General features: G+C 37.0%; 3 protein-coding genes across 4 annotated transcripts; all 3 read left to right on the top strand.

Moving 5' to 3' along the window:
- The first annotated feature begins 1,458 nt into the window (after positions 1-1,458).
- Positions 1,459-3,544, top strand: LOC138833896 (olfactory receptor 4A15-like). 2 transcript variants are annotated; one of them, XM_070032321.1, is made up of 2 exons: positions 1,459-1,470; positions 2,621-3,544. In XM_070032321.1, exons 1-2 carry the CDS (start codon positions 1,459-1,461, stop codon positions 3,542-3,544), a joined length of 936 nt encoding a protein of 311 aa, XP_069888422.1. The 2 variants fall into 2 exon arrangements, with proteins under 2 accessions (XP_069888422.1, XP_069888423.1); XM_070032322.1 differs by lacking the exon at positions 1,459-1,470 and having other exon boundaries at positions 2,600-3,544.
- An 8,536-nt stretch (positions 3,545-12,080) lies between these two features.
- LOC138833710 (olfactory receptor 4C3D-like) lies at positions 12,081-13,016 on the top strand. The gene has a single exon (XM_070032002.1). The coding sequence runs from the start codon at positions 12,081-12,083 to the stop codon at positions 13,014-13,016; it is 936 nt and encodes a 311-aa protein (XP_069888103.1).
- Positions 13,017-18,341: 5,325 nt separating this feature from the next.
- LOC138834206 (olfactory receptor 4C6-like) lies at positions 18,342-19,271 on the top strand. Its single transcript, XM_070032954.1, has one exon. It carries the CDS (start codon positions 18,342-18,344, stop codon positions 19,269-19,271), a length of 930 nt encoding a protein of 309 aa, XP_069889055.1.
- Positions 19,272-22,551: the final 3,280 nt, after the last annotated feature.

Genomic DNA, 22,551 nt, shown 5'->3' with positions numbered 1-22,551 from the left:
ATCAAGCAACTTTGGTGTTGATTGTCGAAGATAGCTCTGGATAAATCCAGAACTTAAGCCATACAGTGTTCTGCAAGTGAAAGAACATGGAAAAGGTCTGTGGACACTAAGGGACACTAAAGGAGATACATATCTATGTGAGAAAGCATTTATAGCTTCAGTGCTCTGCTTTCTCCCTTCCTCTCTAGAACATGCCTGGACCGAGGGTAACAGTTTTGACTGATCTTCATCAAGCTAAGATACCAAGCTTCCAGATCTATGGTACAGTTTCAAAAGTGTGGCTTTGGAACAAGTGATCAAAGAGAATATTGAAAAGCCAGGTAATCTATTTATAAACACTCTTCACTGTTTTTGAGTAGGGAAAAAGAAACAGGCTTACTTTGAATGTATTTTGTATATTTCTTAAGAAACAGGCTTTTTAATGCAATTAAAATTTTTTATGTCAGAATCAAGAATAAAATTAACACAGGTACTTTCTCCATCTTGTAAGTATTACTAGATTAAGTAGCATACAAATAATTGTCTACAAGTTGTATAAGTTTAATTTCAATGCATATTAAAATAGAGAAAATTCATCACAATAGGAAATATGCATATTATCTGCTGAATAACTGTGTGTGTGTGTGTGTGTGTGTGTGTGTGTGTGTGTGTGTGTGTGTGTGTGTGTGTGTGTGTGTGTGTGTGTGTGTGTGTGTGAGTCCCAAACTTGAACTCAGGGCCTGGGGCACTTTAAGCTTTTGTACTTGAAACTAGTGCTGGATAGATATATTTTATAAAACACAAAATGCTATGAAAAAATGAGAGTTGCTGGCTCACACCTAGCTACTCAGGAGGCTTAGATCTGAGGATCATGGTTCAAAGCCAGCCCAGCAGAAAAGTCCCCATGAGATTCTTATCTCCAATTAACCACCAGAAAACTGGAGCTGAAAGTGATAGAGCACTAGCCTTGAGCAAAAGAGGGACAGCGTCCAGGCCCTGAATTCAAGTCCCACAATCATAAAAGAGTCATAAGTACACAAGAGGTCAACATGAGAAACCTTTATAGAAGCTACCTCTAAATGCTGACAGCTCTTATGAATGGTGAGTACTTATGGTAGTTATTTTCTTTATATATATATATATATATATATATAATTGCAAAAATATGGTACAGAGGGGTTACAGTTACATAAGACAATGAATACATTTCCTATTGAGCATTGTTAATCCCTCCTTTGTTTTTCTTCCCCACCTCCCCACAAAGTTGTAAAGTTTGTTTTCTTTTTTTATACATTTTTATTGTAAAGATACTATACAGAGGGTCATAGTTACATGAGAAAGTTATTTTCTATTGACAGATATCAAAATTTAGAATATGATTTTTGCATTATTCTTTTACTGAGGAGTACAAAGATTCCAAGAAGCAAGCACTGGTATTAGTACTTTCCTTCTCCCTAAGTACCTCCGGACTGACAGCTTATGGAGGAGATTGTCTCTAGACTCAGTTCACATACCACATCCCCCAACAAATCGTAATTTTCATTCAATTTAGGACCATTTTTATTTTTTAATCTCTCTTTTCTCAGTTTTCTCTCAGCTTTCTATAAACACTCTCATATTTTCAGGTGATTAAGTATAAGCTCACTTTCTAAAAATGCAAAGGATAGAATATTCAGACTCTCAAAAGCAGACACTAAGAAATGTAGGCATTAAAGTGGTAGAATATAGAAATTAAGTATTCCAACATGAACTGTGCACATTACACAGAAGATTAGCATCTCAAAATATCTGGGAATCAAGGAAATGATTCATTTTTACTCAAGAGTGAACTTCTTATTGGCCTTTCAACAATAATAATTCAGGAATAAAATGATTCATTCAATAATTATTTGATAATCACCTTTAGAACAGGGTGAATCTGCATGATAAAAAATACTATCATGTTATTTAGGATAATGTTGTCAATGGTAAGAACTCAGATAACTGTATAACTAGAAAGGTAGTAGCAATTTCAAGAAACAATCTAAGGTGGGAGAAGATTTTCCTAAAATTACTGGGTTAAAACAAACAAATATTTACACACAAATAGTACAGAATTATTTGTATTATATCATAGTGTTGCTTAAAACCTTTATTCTAATTTTAGGTAACCATAACCAATTTAAACAAATTTAATAGATTCACTTTGAACTTTATTACTCATTTTTTTCCTTCAATAATCCTGGTTCCTAATTGTTCTGCTTGTGAGTAAATGTGTGCACTGTTGTGAGTGTATGTTTATGTGTGTGTACGTGTGTATTCAAAACACCCATTGTTTTCTTTGAACATTCCTGGCTGAAGAAAATTCAATATCTTTATCTGTGCTCAGTTGTCCTCTGATAAATGCTGAAATTCAAGGTAAGTTTAATGAGCATTTAATGAGCATTCACAACGTTTTTTTTAGTGACCATGCATTTTATTCTTAGATTCAGGAAATTGTGGTGAAACATCCTAGAGGCAAATATTGAAACTTGGATGGCCTGCAACGACATATAAGTGAATTAATTACCTATTCGTTTTCTTTTCTTCTATTTTTCTCGGTAGATCTCAGTGAGTAAAACGAGGAAGAGCACCACTTTCAGAAGAATACATGGCAAATAAGAACAATGTGACTGAGTTTATCCTTTTGGGACTTACCCAGAATCCCAAGGGGCAGAAAGTTCTATTTGTCACCTTCTTATTCATTTATATAGTGACAATACTGGGCAACATGCTCATCATGGTGACAATCATGGCCAGCCAGTCCCTGGGCTCCCCTATGTACTTTTTTCTTGCTTATTTATCATTTATTGATACTGTCTATTCGACCACCATTGCTCCCAAAATGATTGTAGACTTGCTCTATGAGAAAAAGACCATTTCCTTCCAGGCTTGTATGACTCAAGTTTTTATAGATCATTTCTTCGCTGGTGCTGAAGTCATCCTTCTGGTGGTGATGGCTTATGACCGATATGTGGCCATCTGCAAACCTCTTCACTACATGTCCATCATGAATCGGCGGGTGTGTGTCCTTATGCTATTGGTGGCCTGGATGGGAGGCTTTCTTCACTCTTTGGTTCAGTTCCTTGTTATTTATCAGCTCCCTTTCTGTGGTCCCAACGTCATCGACAACTTTGTGTGTGATATGTATCCCTTACTGAAACTTGCTTGCACCAACACCTACCTCATTGGGGTTTCTATGATAGCTAACGGAGGAGCGATTTGTTCCCTCACTTTCTTGATTCTCCTGGTGTCCTACGGGATCATATTGAACTCTCTTAAGTCTCACGGATTGGAAGGGAGACGCAAAGCCTTCTACACCTGTGCATCGCACATCACTGTGGTTATTTTATTCTTCGTCCCCTGCATCTTCCTGTATGCAAGGCCCAGTTCCACCTTTCCCATTGACAAGTCCGTGACAGTCGTTTTGACGTTCATAACCCCAATGCTGAATCCTCTAATCTACACCCTGAGGAATGCAGAAATGAAAAATGCCATGAGGAAACTGTGGAATAAAAACGTGGTTTTAGTTGGGAGAGGGCTGTAATCCTCACGCAGAACAGACTGCATTCTTTTACACAGTCTGGGACTATGTTCACTGCCTGAAATCGCATGTCGCCTATCACTTCCTTTGTGACTGTGTAGCCTGCTTATTCTGAGACTTCCATGTGAATTTAACAAGTGGAAGATGTTAGTTATGCAAACCTCCGGAGAGGAAGAATTTTATGAGTTTTATAGCTTATATGTGTAAACATACTTTGGTGTTTAAGAATCTTTGATGGAAAATTGCTATTGGATTTATCATTTATCTCTGTTCATTTATATTTTAAAACTCATTTCACTGAAAAATAATTGCATATGTTTGTAGAAGACAATATGTGTATATATTAAGATATAACTGATATAATATGCCATATTAATACATTATGTATTTACCAATATACTATTAACACTTATTTAATAATATAAAACATATTGATGTTAGTATATAAAATATATAACATAGATGCAAAACATTAATATGGAACATAATTAATATATAAATTCATATTATTAATAATGGTATAGGATAATATATCTATAATTATAACTATTTTATATTATTATAGTTATAAAATATTTTAGTATGTACTCACTATGGGGAGATCCAAATAAGCTAATAACAGTAATTCACACTCAGTAATTCATCAACTTTTCTTTCTTTGGGTAGAATGTTGAAAATCTATTCTTTTTTTTTTTTTAATGATTTATTTATTTATTTATTTATTTTTTGGTCGGCTGTGGGGCTTGAACTCTGGGCCTGGGCGTTGTCCCTCAGCTCTTCAGCTCAAGGCAAGCGCTCTACCACTTGAGCTACAGCGCCACTTCCGAAAATCTATTCTTGTTTGTGAAACCTTTCTGCATATAAAAATGTGACCAAAATAAGACTTGTTCTCTTCATTCCAAGTGATGTATATTTTATACCTAACAATTCACTTTTTAAAAACATTTTTAATTTAATAGTAATCACATGTTTTGGACAAATGGATTGATTTAAAGGTTAATAGAATATATTTATAGCTGAGAATAAACTCATAAGAAATAGTTTTGGTTAATGTCACATTGTGATAGAATCAAGGTGTCCAGGAAGTGTACGGTTGTGATAGATTTCACATATTCTGATAGACATTAAAGCAGAAATATTGTTCAGTGCTATTCTGAACATCTAGGACAATTGACTTCATCCCAATAATGGACTACATAGTGAAGCTTCTTAACTCACAGTGGAGCCATTGAACTTCTCTACATTCAATTTACCTCTCTGGGTATACTTGTTAAGCTTTCAACAAATAAATGATAAATGCTTTAAGTGTATATTGCAAAATTTTACATAATTAATGCTTTCATTATCCTCTGGAAACTATTTAACCTTGACTTAATTGGTAAGTCAAAGGTGTCTTCTGTTTTTGGTTACTCTGTAGTCCGTTTGAAGACCTAGTGCTATGTTACCAAGATCACTCTTTTAAAAGTTGATATTCCATATTGTCTTGTTGAAAAGTCAACCCAGAACATACATATTAAGATGGAAAATCGGTATTTTTTCATAATTTTCTAAATTTATGTGGAAATTGTACTTAGCCACACAAATGCCTCCAGCTTTTCAACTGATTTTGAAAAGAGCCACCCATGCATTTTCACTTTATTGTCAGTGGACAAAACTAAATGCACTCTAGATATTGTTAATTTGGTATGTATTCATTCCACATGGTAAGGGCTTCCCCTATGACATTTCTATCATCCATACGATGTGCTTGGGTTGGGAGGTCCAGAGGGTGTTTGTTCTTAAATAGTATACTTTGTTTCTATGTGACTTCAATTAGAAACAAATCACAAATATATTAAAACAGAAGAGTCCAAAGAAAATAGCATAGAGAGTAAGAATATATGGATTTTATAATTTTGAGTAGTAATGGAATTTGAAATCACACTGAAACTTACTAGGCAGGCACCCTCCCATTTCAATGATACCTTCAGCACATTATTTTCTTCATTTAGTTTTTCATTTAAGATTTCATACATTTTATCCTTGGACAGTGATCTTCTCACTGCTAATTCCTGTAACCTGGGAGTATAGGCAGGTGTTTCCATGTCTGCTAGATTTTTGTGATTGTTTTTTCCTACAAAGGTCTAGTAACCCTTTATCAAGGAAGTTCAGCATCCTTTAAGGGCCTGAATTAAATAATTGTAGCAACTTGCCATGATATCTTTTTTATTAAATAAGAAAATAGCATGTAAAGGTTGCCAATGGTTCACACCTGTAATCCCAGCTGAGATTTGAGGATTGCAGTTCAAAGCCATTTGGGGCAGGTAAGTCTGTGAGATTCTTATCTCCAATTAACCACCAGAAAACCATAAATGGAGCTATGGCTCAAAGTGGTAGAGCACTAGCCTTGAACAAAAGAGTTCAGGGTAAGGGACAGTGTCTAGGCTCTGGGTTCAAGCCCCACGACTGACAAAAAAGTGCCACGTTTCTTCTCTTCCAGCATATCAGATAAAGCACAATATATAGCTAAAAATAGCTATATTGTTTTCCACCTTGTTATGAAGAACATTATTTTTACAAGTTAATCCACCACTTCTAAACTCATTAAGACATAATTGGTAATAACTGAATTCATGGATTTTATTCATCTCTACCTACTACGCTTTTCATATACGTGCATATCGGTGATGAAGGTCATTTTCTAAATACAGTAAGAAGCTAACACCTATTAATAATAAAACAACTATCATAATATATGGTAGTGGAATTGTGTCCTCCAAACCTATTTTTAAGTGAACTCGGAGTTATATAAGAATTGTGATCTCATGCTAGGTAATTCAGTGCCTTGTGTTCAAGTAGAGTAGGCTGTGTGGCTATGCCAGAAAGGTGCATGATTTATGCCCTGGAATGGACCAAATGGGATGATGTGAGATTTCTTCATGTTACTAAGAATGGCATGCAATTTGAGATTAATGAATTGCTTCTGGATCTTTCCACTTAATATTTTTATAACATAATTGACCTCGGAACCTTTCTTTGACCTCACTTGACTCATAAAACACTTTGCAAGGAAGGAATAATAATAATAATAATAATATTATTATTATTAGTTTTTGTTGACAGAAGAAAATGAAGTTCAAGTGGGTTGATGGGACCATTGGTCAGATTTTCATTCTTTTCCATTCAAATTTGATGGATGCTTGAATTTCTTTCAAGGATTACAAATTCTGTCACAAAGTAGGTAGTATTGATCAGCCCAATCTCTTGCTTTGTAAGCAACTGAAAATTTTCTTAATTTTAATTGCAGAGTTGCATGATATGCCTGTACATAAAAATAGTTGGGACTCAGACTTTTGTATGGTGTACTTGTATCTAAGACAGAGTGGAATGAAGGAAATTAAAAGAAAAATACTTTCTCATTACCTTATGGAACACATTCAGCATTTCTTGTTTTTAAAATGAAAGGTGATAGGGATTAAAGGGTACTCTGTGTGTGTGTGTGTGTGTGTGTGTGTGTGTGTGTGTGTGTGTGTGTGTGTGTGAATATACCACAATAAAACCCACTGAATGACATTTGACAAAGAAGTGTTGATAAAGCCACAGAAAATGAATAAGGTGGAAGGGTAAGTCAGTTCAGTATAGACTACATGTATGCATGGAAATAATACAATGAAGCTCCCCCCGCATACTGCAAATATATGTTAATGCTAAAATAAAATTATAAAATAATTGCATTTGCTATACTTTATGCAAAAAATGAACTATACAATTTGGATCTTTTCAAGTACAGTCTTTCCATAGTACACATGCTTCTACTGTGTTATATCACTACCTCTGATGATCCAGCTTCCCACTTTGTAGCTACTAAATGTGTTACTGACAAAATTGGAATCTCTGTTGTAACAATAGTTAACGACATGTTAAGGCTGTAGAAGCACAATTAATGATGAATAAGAGCAGCAACCTTGGGACCAAGAGACCTGGGACTACTTTTACTGTGACACTATCTCATTCCAGTAAATTACTGGCTTCTATAATCAAGTTCATTCAGAGGATGTACAATGCTATTTGATTCTACTCATGTTCATATATTTACCTCAAATATTATTGTATTTTACTTGAACTAGAAGTCAAATTGGAAGGGTTTTGAGAGGTTAGTGGTAACCAGTAAATAATTTACTGTGTCTTGATACTCCCCTGCTCCTGTTAACACAAATATTATCATGACCATGCAATATTCAAGCATTTATTCAAGTTCAGTTCAGTGATGTGGCTTCAGTTTTCTTAATTTCTTTTTTACTCCAATGTATACTTCTCACCACGACTGTATTCTCAGATTCAGTTCAATACAACTTATATGTTCCTTATTTTGGAAAGCATATTGGAATATGGATGAGTGAATGTGGGGCTATATAGATTATTCTTGAGTTTAATTGAAATCAATTGATTAAAAAATATTTTTACTAACCACCGTGTTGGAAATGAACTATGTAACTTGAGGAGGGAGGGGGATTGAGAGGAAAAAACCTGGGAAAAAATGAGGGGAGGGGTGACACTGTTCAAAAAGAAATGTACTCAATACCTGACTTATTTAACTGCAATCCCTCTGTACATCCTATTTCTTTTATTTAGTAGGTAATTTAAATGCACCTCATAAATGATGACAGCATGAAAGTGTTACAATAGGTTCATTGTAACCCAATAATCTTAAGAACAAGGATTTGGCATAAGAATTAGAAGCCATAGCCATTATTTTCCCTTGTGCATGATAACCTGCTTTCCTGACTTAGCCTCCCATATTGTGAAGTGGGAATATTGACAGCTTCTTTCATTTTATGTTATTAGATTAAACTGAGTTTAATTCAATGTCATGGAATTAAACTTTTAGGAGACCATAATTCAAGAAAGGTAATTATTTTTTACTATTACCATGCTAATCTCACTCTGGACATGGCATGAGAAACAACTGCTTTGGAGGGATTCTGTCAACTGCACTGGTTGCCAGTGGTGCTTTAATAATAATACAGCCTGTCCCGGTCCCATAATGCCCACTTTAAAGTATGATAACTAAAGATTATTCTTCAACAAACAAAATGTTAAAGCAAAAATTTCAAAAGGCAGCTAAACATTCAGTCTATACAATATCATCTATCCAGTCCTCATACAAACAGTAAGCTAATTTGTCACCAAATATCCAAATTCAGTAGCAGCTGATTTTTTAATTTTATTTTAATATTTTTAGTGTAAAGGTGATGTTCAGTGGGGGCACAGTTACAGTAAAGTAATGGGTAAAGTAAAGTAAATGGGTAAGTAAAGTAAGTAAAGCAATGGGTACATTTATTTTAGAACAATGTTAACCCCTCTCTCAATTTTTTATTTTATTTTTACTTCCTCTTGACACAGTGATTTACCTTCTTGTGTACCAAAGGGGGAAAAAAAACCCTCACAATTAAAGACAAATGCTACATTGTTCTTCTGCACTGTTCGGTTAAGAAAGCAGAAGTAATTGGGTTGTTGTGAGATGTGCTTATGGTAATGAAATACTCCAGAGGTTCAATTAGCTACTGCTAAGAAAGTTTGTCTGCAAACAGGGTATGTAGCATCATTGGGTAAGACTCCAGAGAACGGCATTGTTCAAAAGTGCTGTTTATAAATCAGTGAAGATTTGTTGTCGCTGAGGGGCAGGCATTTTTGAGCTTACAACTTTGCTTCGTTCTTTATGGACAAATGGCCATTTGGAGTCCTGCACATGGAGTTATGTTCAATAAATTGATAGGTGAGATTTTTTAAAAAGAGGAAATCATATAAATGTGGAATCTTGGGTTTAAATAGACTTTAAATTTATCATCATATACTAGGACTGTGGAAGGGAAAGAAAGGGGGAAAGAGAATAAGAGTACAGAATGAAGCAGTGAATACTGGTAAAAATATATTGTAGGCATGAATAGGAATGTCATAATGAAACTCTATAGTGTATATAATTCCTATATTGCAATAAAAATGATATAATCAATCTCACATCCTTACCAATCTAAGTTTTCTTTTCTTTAGCCAATGAAACACTAAGGAAAATAGAATCAATCATAAATCTCACCTTAGAAGTAATATTTCATTGTCTTTCCTCCAATTTATATATATTTAAACTGGTAAGAATCATACGTATCAAATATACATTACAATTTCCCTTGTTTTATTTATTGTGAAAATACTGTACAGAGGGGTTGCAATTACATGAGCAAGGTAATGTGTACATTTACTAACACAACATAAGGCTTTTCCTATATTACACAGATTTTAAAAACATCTCTGTTAAAATCTACAGACCCTTTTAAGGGATGTGCTGTGTTTTACTCATTCATTTCTCTGCTATGAGCATTATACAGTTTCTAGTATTCTCATTCCCTTATCATGTTGATAAAAGTGTTATACGTTTTCTCCTTGAAAACAATTTCCTTTGGATTTATTTCCAGAACTAGTTTTACGAAGTTAAATAAAAAAGACTAAATGATTTTCATTTCCTCATAGTTATTTTTAACTCACAGCTATTGCCCTACTTGATGTACTCTGGGCTTTTAATCTGTTTAGGAGGTGACTCAGAATGAGGGAATGCAATAAAGTAGCTATGGTTTCTTTTCACAGATGTGTAAAGGAAAGATGTTCATCTTTGGTTCCTGACAACTTTGAAAGGAAAATGTCTTTATGGAATGAATCTCATTATAGCTACATTTTTCTCTATATTTCTTTGGGCAATTTAGGTCCTCAAATGATGATGAGTCTTTCTGAGTCTATGTACAGATAACATCTCACTAAGAGTAGTGGATGGGGGTGCTAGGGGAGAAATAGACCTAAGAATGTTCATAGCACATATTTAAAGAACTAGAGCTGACCATTTATTTCATGTATGGAGACAAAAAGGAATCTGTCAGGGGAGGGATTATTAATTGCATCTGGTAGAAATGTTTTACATTCACATATGAACATGCAATAGATACTGTTAGAAGTATTTAATGTGTATGTGTGTTTGCAGGTATATGTATACACTTCTACTCCTGTAGTTATCTAGCTGTCTATTTTCTCTATATGCAATTTTTATTTAAACATTTTTTATTTATTTAAACATTTTTAAAATAAAGGCTTCTTTTGCCTACTAGATCATCTTGGGTTGAAAAACCTCCATAAAGCATAATGTTTATGTGTGTGTGTGTGTGTGTGTGTGTGTGTGTGTGTGTGTGTGTGTGTGTGTCTGTGTGTGTGTGTGTGTGTGTCTAATAACCCCACCTACTGAGGTGATAAATTTACTAACTTGAACAATGAGAAATAACGTTTGGAACATAATTCAGAAAGAATTAAGAACATCAAACTAACCAACATTTACTCAACAACATACACTTTCTTAGAAGTTATGAACACTTTCATGCCTTATAAATGATGTCAAGATTTTGAAATTACTTGCCTTTTCAAAAGTTCATTAATAATTCTCATGAAGTAAATAGTATGCATAAGTGACCAGAAGGAAGTTAGTACTTGAACTCCTTGGAGGGTGGATGAGGGAAGCAGGTGCATTCTTGCACACAGATGGACATGGAAATGTGCCATGTGTGAGTTCTCCAGAGGTTTATTCATCACCTGATGTAGATGACAGTATGGTTGAGACACTGCCCTCAGCACAGAGAGGGAAAAGACAAAAATAGCATCTGTGTTTTGACCCATGGCAGGAAGAGTCTGTGTCTAAATACTTAGGCAATTTGCTGCTCCTCGATGTCTTGACCATGTCTTTCTTTCCCAAACTTCTGGGTTCAAAAAGGCAAATTCTGGAAGAGAGAACATTTTTTTTACTTGTATGCAGCAGCTAATGCTTCTAAAATACTTCTTGTTGTAATTTGAGAGAACACAGATGTGGAAGAGGATTCAGAAGAAGAGGAGACTGGAATGACTAGTGAAGTAAGATGGAAACAGAAGGAAAATACTTATCTCTTGGAAGATAGCTCAGTAACTCCTCTATAAATTATACAAGGAGTACTATACACTACCTTATATATATACATATATATACTACCATATATATATATATATGTATACTGTGTGTGAGTGTGTGTGTGTGTGTGTGTGTGTGTGTGTGTGTGTGTCTCAGTAATAGTGCCTGAACTCTGGGTCTGGATGCTGTCCCTCAGCTCTTCAGCTCAAGGCTAGTGCTCTACCACTTGAGTCACAGTGCCACTTCTGGCTTTTTTGCTTATATGGTGCTGAGGAATCGAACCCAGGACCTCATGCATGCAAGGTAAGCACTCTACCACTGAACCACCTTCCCAGCCCCAGATATTTTATGGGAGATAAATACAACAATGTCTATGGAGGGACAGAGAACATCATAGGGGAAGTTGAATATGAATAATTGAAGCAGTTATGGAGTAAGGAAGGCTATGAATTTGCTTCACAGTTATAGAGACTATCTTCTGTCTGTCCTTTGAAATCCAGCCTATCATCCTATCATGGCTAATGATCATGTTTCTTCATCTTTCTATACAGATGATTCTGGCCTCGGTAAGGTTTCAGTTCCCGAATGGATCACTTCATGCCTCCAAATAACGTGACAGAATTTATCCTCTTGGGTCTCACACAGAACCCTCACTGGCAGAAAATCCTCTTCATTGTCTTTTCATTCATCTTCTTATTCACTGTGCTGGCCAATCTATTCATTGTCACCACCATCTCCCTCAGCCCCTCGCTCTCTGCTCCCATGTACTTCTTTCTCACTTACCTGTCCTTCATCGATGCCTCCTACACCTCTGTCACCACCCCTAAAATGCTTGTGGACCTGCTCTACCAGAGGAGAACCATCTCTCTGGGTGGCTGCCTGACTCAGCTCTTCGTGGAGCATCTCCTGGGCGGCTCAGAGATCATCCTGCTTATTGTCATGGCCTATGACCGCTATGTGGCCATATGCAAGCCCCTCCACTACATGACCATCATGAGGCCGGGCTTATGTCGTCTCTTGGTAGTGGTAGCCTGGATAGGAGGGGTTCTGCATGCCACCGTGCAAATTCTCTTCATGACTCACCTGCCCTTCTGTGGCCCCAATGTCATTGACCACTTCATGTGTGATCTCTTCCCTCTGTTGAAACTCGCCTGCAGAGACACCTACAGGCTGGGGATGGTGGTGGCGGCCAATAGCGGGGCCATGTGCTTGCTCATCTTTTCCATGTTACTTGTCTCCTACATAGTCATCTTGGGCTCCCTGAAATCCCACAGCTCTGAGGGCAGGCGCAAAGCCCTCTCCACGTGCGCCTCCCACTTTACGGTGGTCGTTCTCTTTTTTGTGCCTTGCATCTTCACCTACATGCGCCCCGTGGTCACCTACCCCGTGGACAAGCTGGTGACTGTGTTCTTTGCCATTCTCACCCCCATGTTGAATCCTATCATTTACACAGTGAGAAACACAGAGGTGAAAAACGCCATGAGGAGTCTGTGGAAGAGGAGAGGAATGTGGCCTGTTTAGACTGGCAAGGAGGTGGCCGTGTACATAAATTGTGAGGAAGTGTGCAAGCGAACTAATGATTGTTCACAGAACAGTGTCGAGACACTCAGAACTAAACCCCAGAGACTAACATGTTTTGAACAGAGAGACTAGGCCTCTGCACAGCTTTTAATGTGCTTTATTAAGTGCTCAATGATTATATGCATAGATTCTGGATTTTTCACTGGAAAGATTTATAAAAAGACTGTCCTTGGAGGATTCTAAAGGATGAGTTTTCTCCAGAGTCATGCCGTTAATTGCCTAAGTTCTTCATGCATGTGATAAATTAGCTTTTCCTTAGAACTTTGATCTCTTATGTATTTAAAAAATATTTATTGGCCTCTAACAAAATTAGAAAAGAGGCTCTACAAGTTAGGAAAGAATCAGATCAGCCCAGGTTGTTAACAAGGGATGAATGATGAAAGTGTGTCAGATGTATGCATGTACACACACACACATACACATCAGAGTATTATTCAACCATAAAGAGGGGTGAGAAATAATGTCATTTGCAGGAACATGGGTACAATAGGCTATCACTATATAAATAAAATGAGCCAGGCTTAGAAAGACAACTGCATTATAGATCTTTGCTATCCTTGGCTATATGGTTCCAAGGATACTACTGTTGAAGGGAAAACTATGACTGCTTAAGATACATCGAGTTCACTACTGCATTTCATTTTCACAGTAATGCCATGCTGATAAACTTCCTCTACTGCCCTTTAGAGAATCTAAGCTGCTTGCAGTACCACTTAAGTAAGGACATTGCATTTGCTTTGCTTTGGGGGGCGCCTTTTGCTTTGCTTTGGGGGGGGCACCATTTGCTCTATGGGAGACATAATTTCATAACATTCACATAAGGGTAGGGAAATGCCTGAGCTGCTCACACAATGATTTACACTTGTTGATGTTAACACAGAACTGATAGAAGGTTCATCTGCCTCAATTGAGTTGTGTAATGGGATTTAAGGTTGTTATTTTTTAATTAAAAATTATTTCTGGACTGTTCATGGTCAAAACCATGTGTAGAAAAATCCACAGATGAAGTGAGCTCTCATTGTATTACAGGTTTTCTCTCATATGTGAAATCTTAGTTTTATTAAAAAAAAAAAAGCTTGAAAATCGCAGAGGGATAGGTGGGGAAAAAGAGGAAGGGTGAACAAGAAATGTTAATATCAGTGATGAATATGACCAAAGTGCATAATACATATGCATTCAAAAGTCACAGTAAGTATCAAAGATGGGGAGGGTGGGGGGGTGGTAGGACAGGGAAGGTAAGGGAAAACAAAGGAGGAGGCAGCAATGCTTGATAAGAAATGTACTCATTACCTTGCTCATGTAATTGTAACCCTTCTGTATGGTATTTTCACAATAAAAAACTTATTAATAATAAATTTTAAAAAAAATTCACCACCACCACCACCACAACAATAATAAAGTCACAGTAAAACCAATAAATTTGTGATAATGTGTACTAATAAAATAGAAGCAACAAATTCTCAGATGGATACATGGAGGGTAGGCACTAGGAAAGTGAAATAATCACTATTGATTTTTTTTAGTTTGCATTTTGGGGCACTATGAATGTATATAAAATGGGAGACATGCAAAAGGAAGAATAGCAGAAGCAATCTATAAACTATCTATGAGTTTTCTTCTTGGAACAAAAATAGGCCAAATATTTTGAAAGTCCTCTAAATCTGCTTCTATTTTTCTTTTCTTTTTTGTTGTTTTTTGGGGGGTAGGAGAGGGACCTTTATTTACTAATATCTTTACTTGCTAGGCAAGTACTTTACCACTTAAACCATGCCTCTAGTTCTATTTGCTTGAGGTTATTATTGTTTTCTTTTCAGATAGTGTTTTAACATCTTGTCCAGGGCCACTCTCATACTGAGACCAGCTCCTGTTTAGCTGAGGTTATTGACATGAACCTCTATATCGTGCCTATTTGTTGAGTTGGGACTTCAATGGCAATTTTTTCCTGTCTGGCATTGAACTATGAACCTTCTTCTCTTCATCCCCGGAGTATCAGAGATTACATGTATGGTCTATCATGCCCTGCCTGTTCCTATTTTTTTGTGACTCATATTTTTAAAATAGAAATATATTTCCTTGTTTACTAATTCTCCAGGAAACTTTTTTCAAAGATACATTTAACCTTATAATAATCTTTAATAATACCATAGTAGTCTTCAATAATAAAATCATCTTTCAACAATAAATTTAATCTTTTACTTAAACTTAAAGGACAGAACTCCTTGATGTGGGGTACTTGCTAAGTGGCCAAGAGAAGTACTATTTCCTTTCTTTTATCTATATGATCAGACAGATGGAACATAGTATAACCATTCCATTACTAAAGAGCAGAGCTCAGCTGTGGAGCTGATTGAATGAAGCATACTTCATTGCTAAAGAGCCATCAAGTTGGCCCAGTTCCAGTCGAGCTCTGCTGTCCCTGGGGAAACCTTATCACCGCAGAGGTGGATGGGAATTGGCTGGTGCATTGATTAGTGGAGACAGCGCTGCAGAGGGATGCAACCAGAATGATGCAAGTGTGCACAGCTGGAAATTTGGGTCATTTGTAGGTGGTGCTGTGTCCTGTTTTACCACAGGTCCCTTTCTCAATGAGTATCTCATTAAGATGCTTCTCTTAAAATGCAAAGTGGAAAATGTTTACAAATTATAAACTCCCCCTACTGCCAAATACGGCAGATTTACATCAGATTTACTATTGGCTATCTTGGTAGGCAACTTTGCCTACTTAGAGGAAATTTCAGTTTCAATCACAGGTTTGTTTCCTGTGTAAGCCTTTGGACACTGAGATTCCTAGTGATTTTAAAATCACTAGAAATGTTACTTCAATCAAAAGAACTCCTTCTTGAATGACTGTACTATTTCCTGGGTAGGTTCTGACTTGTTTTAGAAGTTATGCTTCCTCGATCTCCTAAAGAAGAAAAATCACATGTCATCTGGGACTAGCTCTATGGTCGTTTTGAAATGGCTGTAAATTGTTTTTCTGAGCAGTATTTGTTTTTTATTTATTAACACCATCAGGTTGCTATCTGTGAATACTACACTGAGATTTGGAAGTGGCCTTAAATTTTTACTTGAATACTGATTTTGAGGCTGTTGAAATAATCGAATCATTCAATACATTCACCATTAATTATATTTTAAACCTACCAGGAATTTACTGACTTGATTCATTTGTGTATATGAATTATTGTCTCAGGATGAAGACCCTATGGCTACCAAGAATTTGTAGTTTCATGTGCTTCAGTTTCTTTTGTCAAGTTATCCACAATTAATACTAGAAGGAGGATCTGCTGGCAGTGACTCAACACTAAATTAAAAACACAAGGTATGTTTCGCTCTTGCATTTCATTACATATGTCTAAGACTGGAAATGGTAAAGATGGGCAAAAGGGGATTTGGGTCTAGAATGTGAAAGGAATAGCAGCCAGAGTCTGATAGTGCCACGCTTATTTCTGGTGCTAAAAAGCTGACCCTGGCATTGAGGGGGTCAAAAGGTTCTGTGAAGTTTACCTTCAAAGAATTCAAATGTACAGATTGAAATAAGTGAGTAGGATGTATCCAACACAGCATTAAAATTTAATGCAAAGGTGATAAATTAGGCTTGGTTAAGCATCCCCATAAAAAGATAAAACCAATATGAAAGTTTTAAAAAATGAACAGAGAAGACATTTGTGATTGGTAATATGCAATCTCTACAGGTGAGTGTCACACAGATCCAGGATGAAAGTGGTGAGGGGGGGACAGGGGGGAGTGGAGGGTGGAGATGGATGGTAAAGGTGTGTTAACTAGCGTATAGTCAGAGTTAAGCATATGGAATGGGAAGGTGTCACAATGAAAATCCGAATCATACTCTCCAGACAATGTATACCCAATGTTTCCTTTATCCTCAGGAAACTCTGAAGCTAGACAATATTCTCAGATGATCAAGATCCTAGAGGTTAGGAGCCTGTATAGTGAACTCACTCACACACCCACTGAAAGGCTTTAATCAAGTTTTAAGACTTCTCCATACATTATTTGCTTCATCTAAAAATCAAGATAACAGTTCCCATCTTGTATATTTGTGTGTGAATTAAGAGAAAATCATGAGGTCATAACAAGCACTTACTGAGTTTGATTTCGATTGTGTGGTTTGTTTCTGTTTGTGTTCAGTAAATGGCCTCCTGGATAGAGAATTAATTAGCGCTACCTCTTCAGAACTAAGAATCCTGTCTTTTGTCTGCAACAGCCTTAGATATGTGCTCTGGTGGTAAAAGAAAGGTTTTACTGTCAGGAAGGGAGATGTACCAAAAAGAGGATTGATTAATATTGGAGAGGGTTTTCAATTTCAGGCTGAGTTGATGGGATGTCAAATGGTACAGTAATAGGTATAGTAATGATAAAATTATCTCCCTGGAGTGTAATGATAATGAAATTATATCATGAAAGAAAATATGTCATTAGTATTGCACTGGTGATATCAACATAGAAAAACAATATGGATTATTATTAGTGTTAATGGACCCTGGAAAATCTACATTTGAATTTGGCATTAATGTTTAATAGCTCTGTTGTCATTTTTTCACCCTGTTAAGCCTCAGAATTGAATCTCTAAGAGGAAAAATATACCTCATAGCATCATCCTCTACAAGAAACAAGCATAATAATAAAACAATAATGTAGTTAATAATGACATTTTAGAAAGCAAACATGAGTGGAAAGATAAATCATTAAAAAATGGAGTTTTGGATATGAATTGTCTTATAGCTCTTCAATTAGCACAGTAGAACTGTTTGAAACATGCATAATATTTTTGAAGCTATTAGATATATCTATTGATAAATGAAAGAATCTACCTTTCAATGATCAAAAAGCTGAAGTTGAGGTCTTATCTAGGACGTTTATTGGGGAAAACAGAATGGAGGCATTGGAGAGAATGAGACGGACGTCATTCCAAGATCTTATTAAGGTGACCATTTTCTAGTGGTCAAAAATTTCCCCAATGCAAGAATCACTTCGTATTTCAAGTGCCACAAACTGGGAAAGCACTGTGAAGGAAAAGTTAGTGAGAGATAAAGTTGCTGTGGAGACTGGGACTTGGAAGGGGGAGGGTGAAGCTGCCATGAGACTTATTGTAGTTGATGTGAGCAACAGCTGGATGAAAGAAAAGTTAAAAGAGTACAACAGAGTGCCAAAAAATGGTCCAGCCTACCCAATCATTACTAATCAAAAATGCTATTCCTTTTGCAGATTTCCCAGGACAGCGTGCATTTGGGTAGCAAACCACAAATGGAAAATGCACACAATGTGACTGAATTCATTCTGCTGGGTATCACAAAGAATCCAGAGCTGAGGAGAGCGCTCTCTGCTCTGTTTCTCCTCATGTACACGGCCACGGTACTGGGAAACCTACTCATTGTGGTCACCATAGCTGTAAGCCCTAGTCTGCAGTCACCCATGTTTTTCTTCCTTACTTCCTTAGCCCTCATGGATGTCACCTACTCCTCAGTGATTACCCCCAAGTTGATTGTCAATTCCCTGTCTGAGAGAACGACCATCTCCTTTAGAGGTTGCATGACCCAGCTCTTCGCGGAACATTTCTTTGGTGGTGTAGGGATCATCCTTCTCATCGTGATGGCCTATGACCGCTACGTGGCCATCTGCAAACCCTTACACTACATGACCATCATGAGTCCTCGAGTGTGTTATCTGCTGGTGGCCGGGGCCTGGGTGGGGGCATCACTCCATGCCACAATCCAGCTTCTTTTCATGTATCAAATTCCTTTCTGTGGCCCCAATATCATCGATCATTTTATGTGTGACTTGTTTCCATTGTTGAAACTGGCCTGCATGGACACTCACATCTTGGGTCTCTTGGTCATCCTCAATAGTGGGGTGATGTGTACAGCCATCTTCCTTATCCTCATTGCTTCCTATGTGGTGATCCTCTGCTCCCTGAAGGCTTACAGCTCTGAAGGGAGGCGCAGAGCTCTCTCGACATGCAGCTCCCACTTCACAGTGGTCGTCTTGTTCTTTGTGCCCTGTGTGTTCTTGTACATGAGGCCTGTGGTCACTTACCCCATAGACAAGGCAATGGCTGTGTCCTTTACTGTGGTGGAACCGATGTTAAATCCTCTGATCTACACCTTGAGGAATGCAGATGTGAAAAGGGCCCTGAGGAAATTCTGGATGAAACATAGGACTGTGGGCAGTCACTAACTTACATGCCAGTGAACCCATCTTTCCTATGAATCCAGGGGAAGCTTACCTTCTCCAGTGGCTTCAACCCATTGGGCACACAGCCATCCATGGCAACTTTTAAGGACAAAAGCAAGTCAACACACCACAGTGTTCTGACTAACCAGATGACTTCCTATGTCAGCAAAACTTTTCATTCTACAAACTCTCACAAGGCTCTAAGCATACTTCAAAAATATATTATATATATGTGTATATATCCGTGTATATAACATATGTGTATATGTGTGTATCTGCCTGTGCCTAGTTTATGGTTGTTCCTGCATTTTCTTTTCTCTCTGATGGAATGCTGTCTCTCAGAGGAGTTTCCCGACTAATTTCATGTCATTGTTGGACACTTGCAGATGAACCTCTTCTTGAAAAGGGGAGAGAAAGAGAGAGACAGAGATAGAGAAGGAGAGAGAGATTTCCTGATGGTTCCAGTCACTCCCTATTGTTATTTTCTACCTCTACACCATCTAAGTTATTTTCTTACAATTTATGATCACAAATTATACTGTAAAATATTCCTTCACTTTTGTATTCTTCACTCCCCAAAATTGTAGCTCTTGTGAAAGCAGGGATTGTATTTATTCATTCATGCCAGATCTCCTCCAGTGGCCAAAAAACAACAACAAAAACAAAACCTAGTCACCTAGTATGTGTTTGAGAAATATTCACAGGGATTTGTTGCCTTAGAATATTTTCAGAGAATTATAAAGGAAGAAGAGGAGAGAAGAAATAAAAACACATTTCAGGAATTACAATTTTTGCTCAGGTGGAACACTGCCAAGTATTCTTTTAAGAAGCAATCTTATTTTCTTATGTGTGACATTTATGTATTTATTTGCTTATAGTTTTAAATTTTTTATTATAAAGGTGATGCACACAGAGGCTACAGTTGTATAAGTCATATATTGAGTATCTTTCTTTTGAACCGTGTCACTCCCTTTGTCAATCTCTCCCAGTTTCTCCCCTTCTGATCCCCATCTCTGCCCAGGTTGTACAGTTCATTCCCAAAACAGTGTCTAGTGAGTATCACTACTGAATTGGTTCATCCTCGGTCCCAACAATTCTGTGTTTCCCCTTCCCCTCTCCACGTCAGATAAACTGGTATATAAGACAAAGGGTACAGCAATCAAAAACAATGACAAAAGGGAATAAATTATTATAGGGGAAAGAGGGGAACTTCAAACAGTAAAATAAAGCCCTCGTTTCCATTTCTTGGAGTTAAGAGAGGCTACCACCCTACCAAAATTTTCAATGACCCCTTGTGGTATATCCTGTAATCCCAGTTACTCCTGGGTAGACACAGAGGCAGGAACATTAGGAGTGTTAAGCCATCTCAGGCAAAATTGTGAGGACTGGTCTCAGAAGAAACATAAAAATAAGTTCTGAGGAATGTAGCTCAAGGGATACAGCACTTGTCTAGTGTTAGCATAAGAGGCTCTGGGTTCAATCCTGTGTACTATGTATACACAAAATATTGTATCTTGAAATTATGCATTTACTATGGGATGAGAACACTACACAGACTTGGGGAATAATTTCGATAATTTATGTGAAATTTGGGGTTTCAAATGCAAAGGATATTTCTTTTCCATGATTTCACTGTTTTTTTCTTAAAGCAGAAGGATATTGATGGCCTAAGGGAAAGCAAACTTATAAGCAGTTTATTAACATTCTGCTTTCTTATTAAAATAAGTATGGTTGTTATTTGTGATGTTAATTATTACAGGATCAGTTGCAGTGTTTAGAGCAATTTTTTTAATTTAATTTAATTTTATTTGTGAACATACTGTACAGAGGAGTTACAATTACATGGGCAGGATAATGCGTACATTTCTTACCAAGCATTGCAGCTTCCTCCTTTGTTTACCCTTCACATCCCTTCCCAGCCTCCCCCCTCCCCCCCATCCCAATCCTTCTCCTTCCCCCCTTCCCCCACCCCCGCACCGACGTTGTAAAGCTCGTTTTGGACATGACAACTTGTACTTCTCATTGTTGCAACAGGTCCACCTGTATCCTTAAAAAACTGTAGAGCAATTTTTAAATAATAACTTTTATTTTTAAATAAATTATCTATGTTCAGTGGGTATCTATTCTACTAATCTCCAGATATGTTCAATAAACACATTGAACATTCATTCATCCATTGAAGAGAAGGTATTTATATGGAACTTCATATACCCTTCTGGGAGCTGGGTTTGCAGTGAGTGGTGAATGAAGCATGATCTCTTCCTTTTGCTTTGGAGCTTATATTTTACTGCAGGAGACAACTTACAAACTGAAAACTAGAGACTCATGCAGCAGTAGCTGGTTCTCAGAAAACTGCAGTAGAGTAGAGCATGGCAAACTAGGAGACTCAAGCTAGGCAGAAGGGGCTGGGTTTCAGTGGGAGAATTTGTAAATGGAGATATTTCAATGATGGGACAGAACCATCCATGAGCGTGTCAAGAGGAAGAAGGCTCAAGGTAAAAGAGAGACAGGTCTGTTCAGAAAGGAGCCTAAAGTAAAGATGGTGCACACTGTCAGTGCACAGAGTTGCTATAAGAGGATGCGTGGTGGGATGGGATAGGAAGGCTGAGTGGAGCTCTGATCAGGGAATATGTTCCAGGTTTGCAAAGGGCATAGACACCTATCTGACTCCATTAGAACAGGATTAAAATTGGATTCCTACATGGACTTCTCAATGCCTTCAGGAATCCCATTAAATATCTCAACACATGGCTAGATTGATAAGTGAACACAATCTTGGTTTTCCTATAACTGTGTTCTAGAGTCAAGTACCTGAATTCATTTCATGTTTTTTTAACCCTGCCTATGTTAAACAGGAAGAAAATGACCTTCAGAGTATGATAATTTTGGGCTGTGTAAAACTGAATACAGACCATTAAAAATTAAGTCATTTACAAAACTAAGGAAGTGAAAGGACCATGAGATGCTTAGTTTTAAATATTTATAGTCTGCTTGATAAATTTGAGTGTCAAATGTAGGTCCAGGGCTTTAATTTCTATACATAGGTAAGAACTACTCTGCTACCTATAATGAAATTATTAAATTACTAATGATCTGGTAGATTCCAGTGGTTCTTCTCTTTGTTCTCTTGAATTAATTCATGCTGAGTAGTTTTGTTCATTACGCACATTCTTTGCAGAATTTCTTCTTAGTATGGCCTGCTGCAAGACTCGAGCTCAGCACAGCACTCAGAAATGTCTTTCAAACTCTAAGTCAGATTATATCATCTATCCATATCATTTAG

Source organism: Dipodomys merriami, unplaced genomic scaffold (genome assembly GCF_024711535.1).
Source record: "Dipodomys merriami isolate MVZ:Mamm:240054 unplaced genomic scaffold, mDipMer1.0.p SCAF_21, whole genome shotgun sequence".
NCBI lineage: Eukaryota > Metazoa > Chordata > Mammalia > Rodentia > Heteromyidae > Dipodomys > Dipodomys merriami.
The sequence above is the reverse complement of the archived record's forward strand: the minus strand, read 5'-3'. Positions and strand labels throughout refer to the sequence as shown.

Bases quoted from the DNA above. Each gene is read 5' to 3' on its own strand.
- LOC138833710 (XM_070032002.1), top strand. From the start codon at position 12,081: ATGGATCACTTCATGCCTCCAAATAACGTGACAGAATTTATCCTCTTG.
- LOC138834206 (XM_070032954.1), top strand. From the start codon at position 18,342: ATGGAAAATGCACACAATGTGACTGAATTCATTCTGCTGGGTATCACA.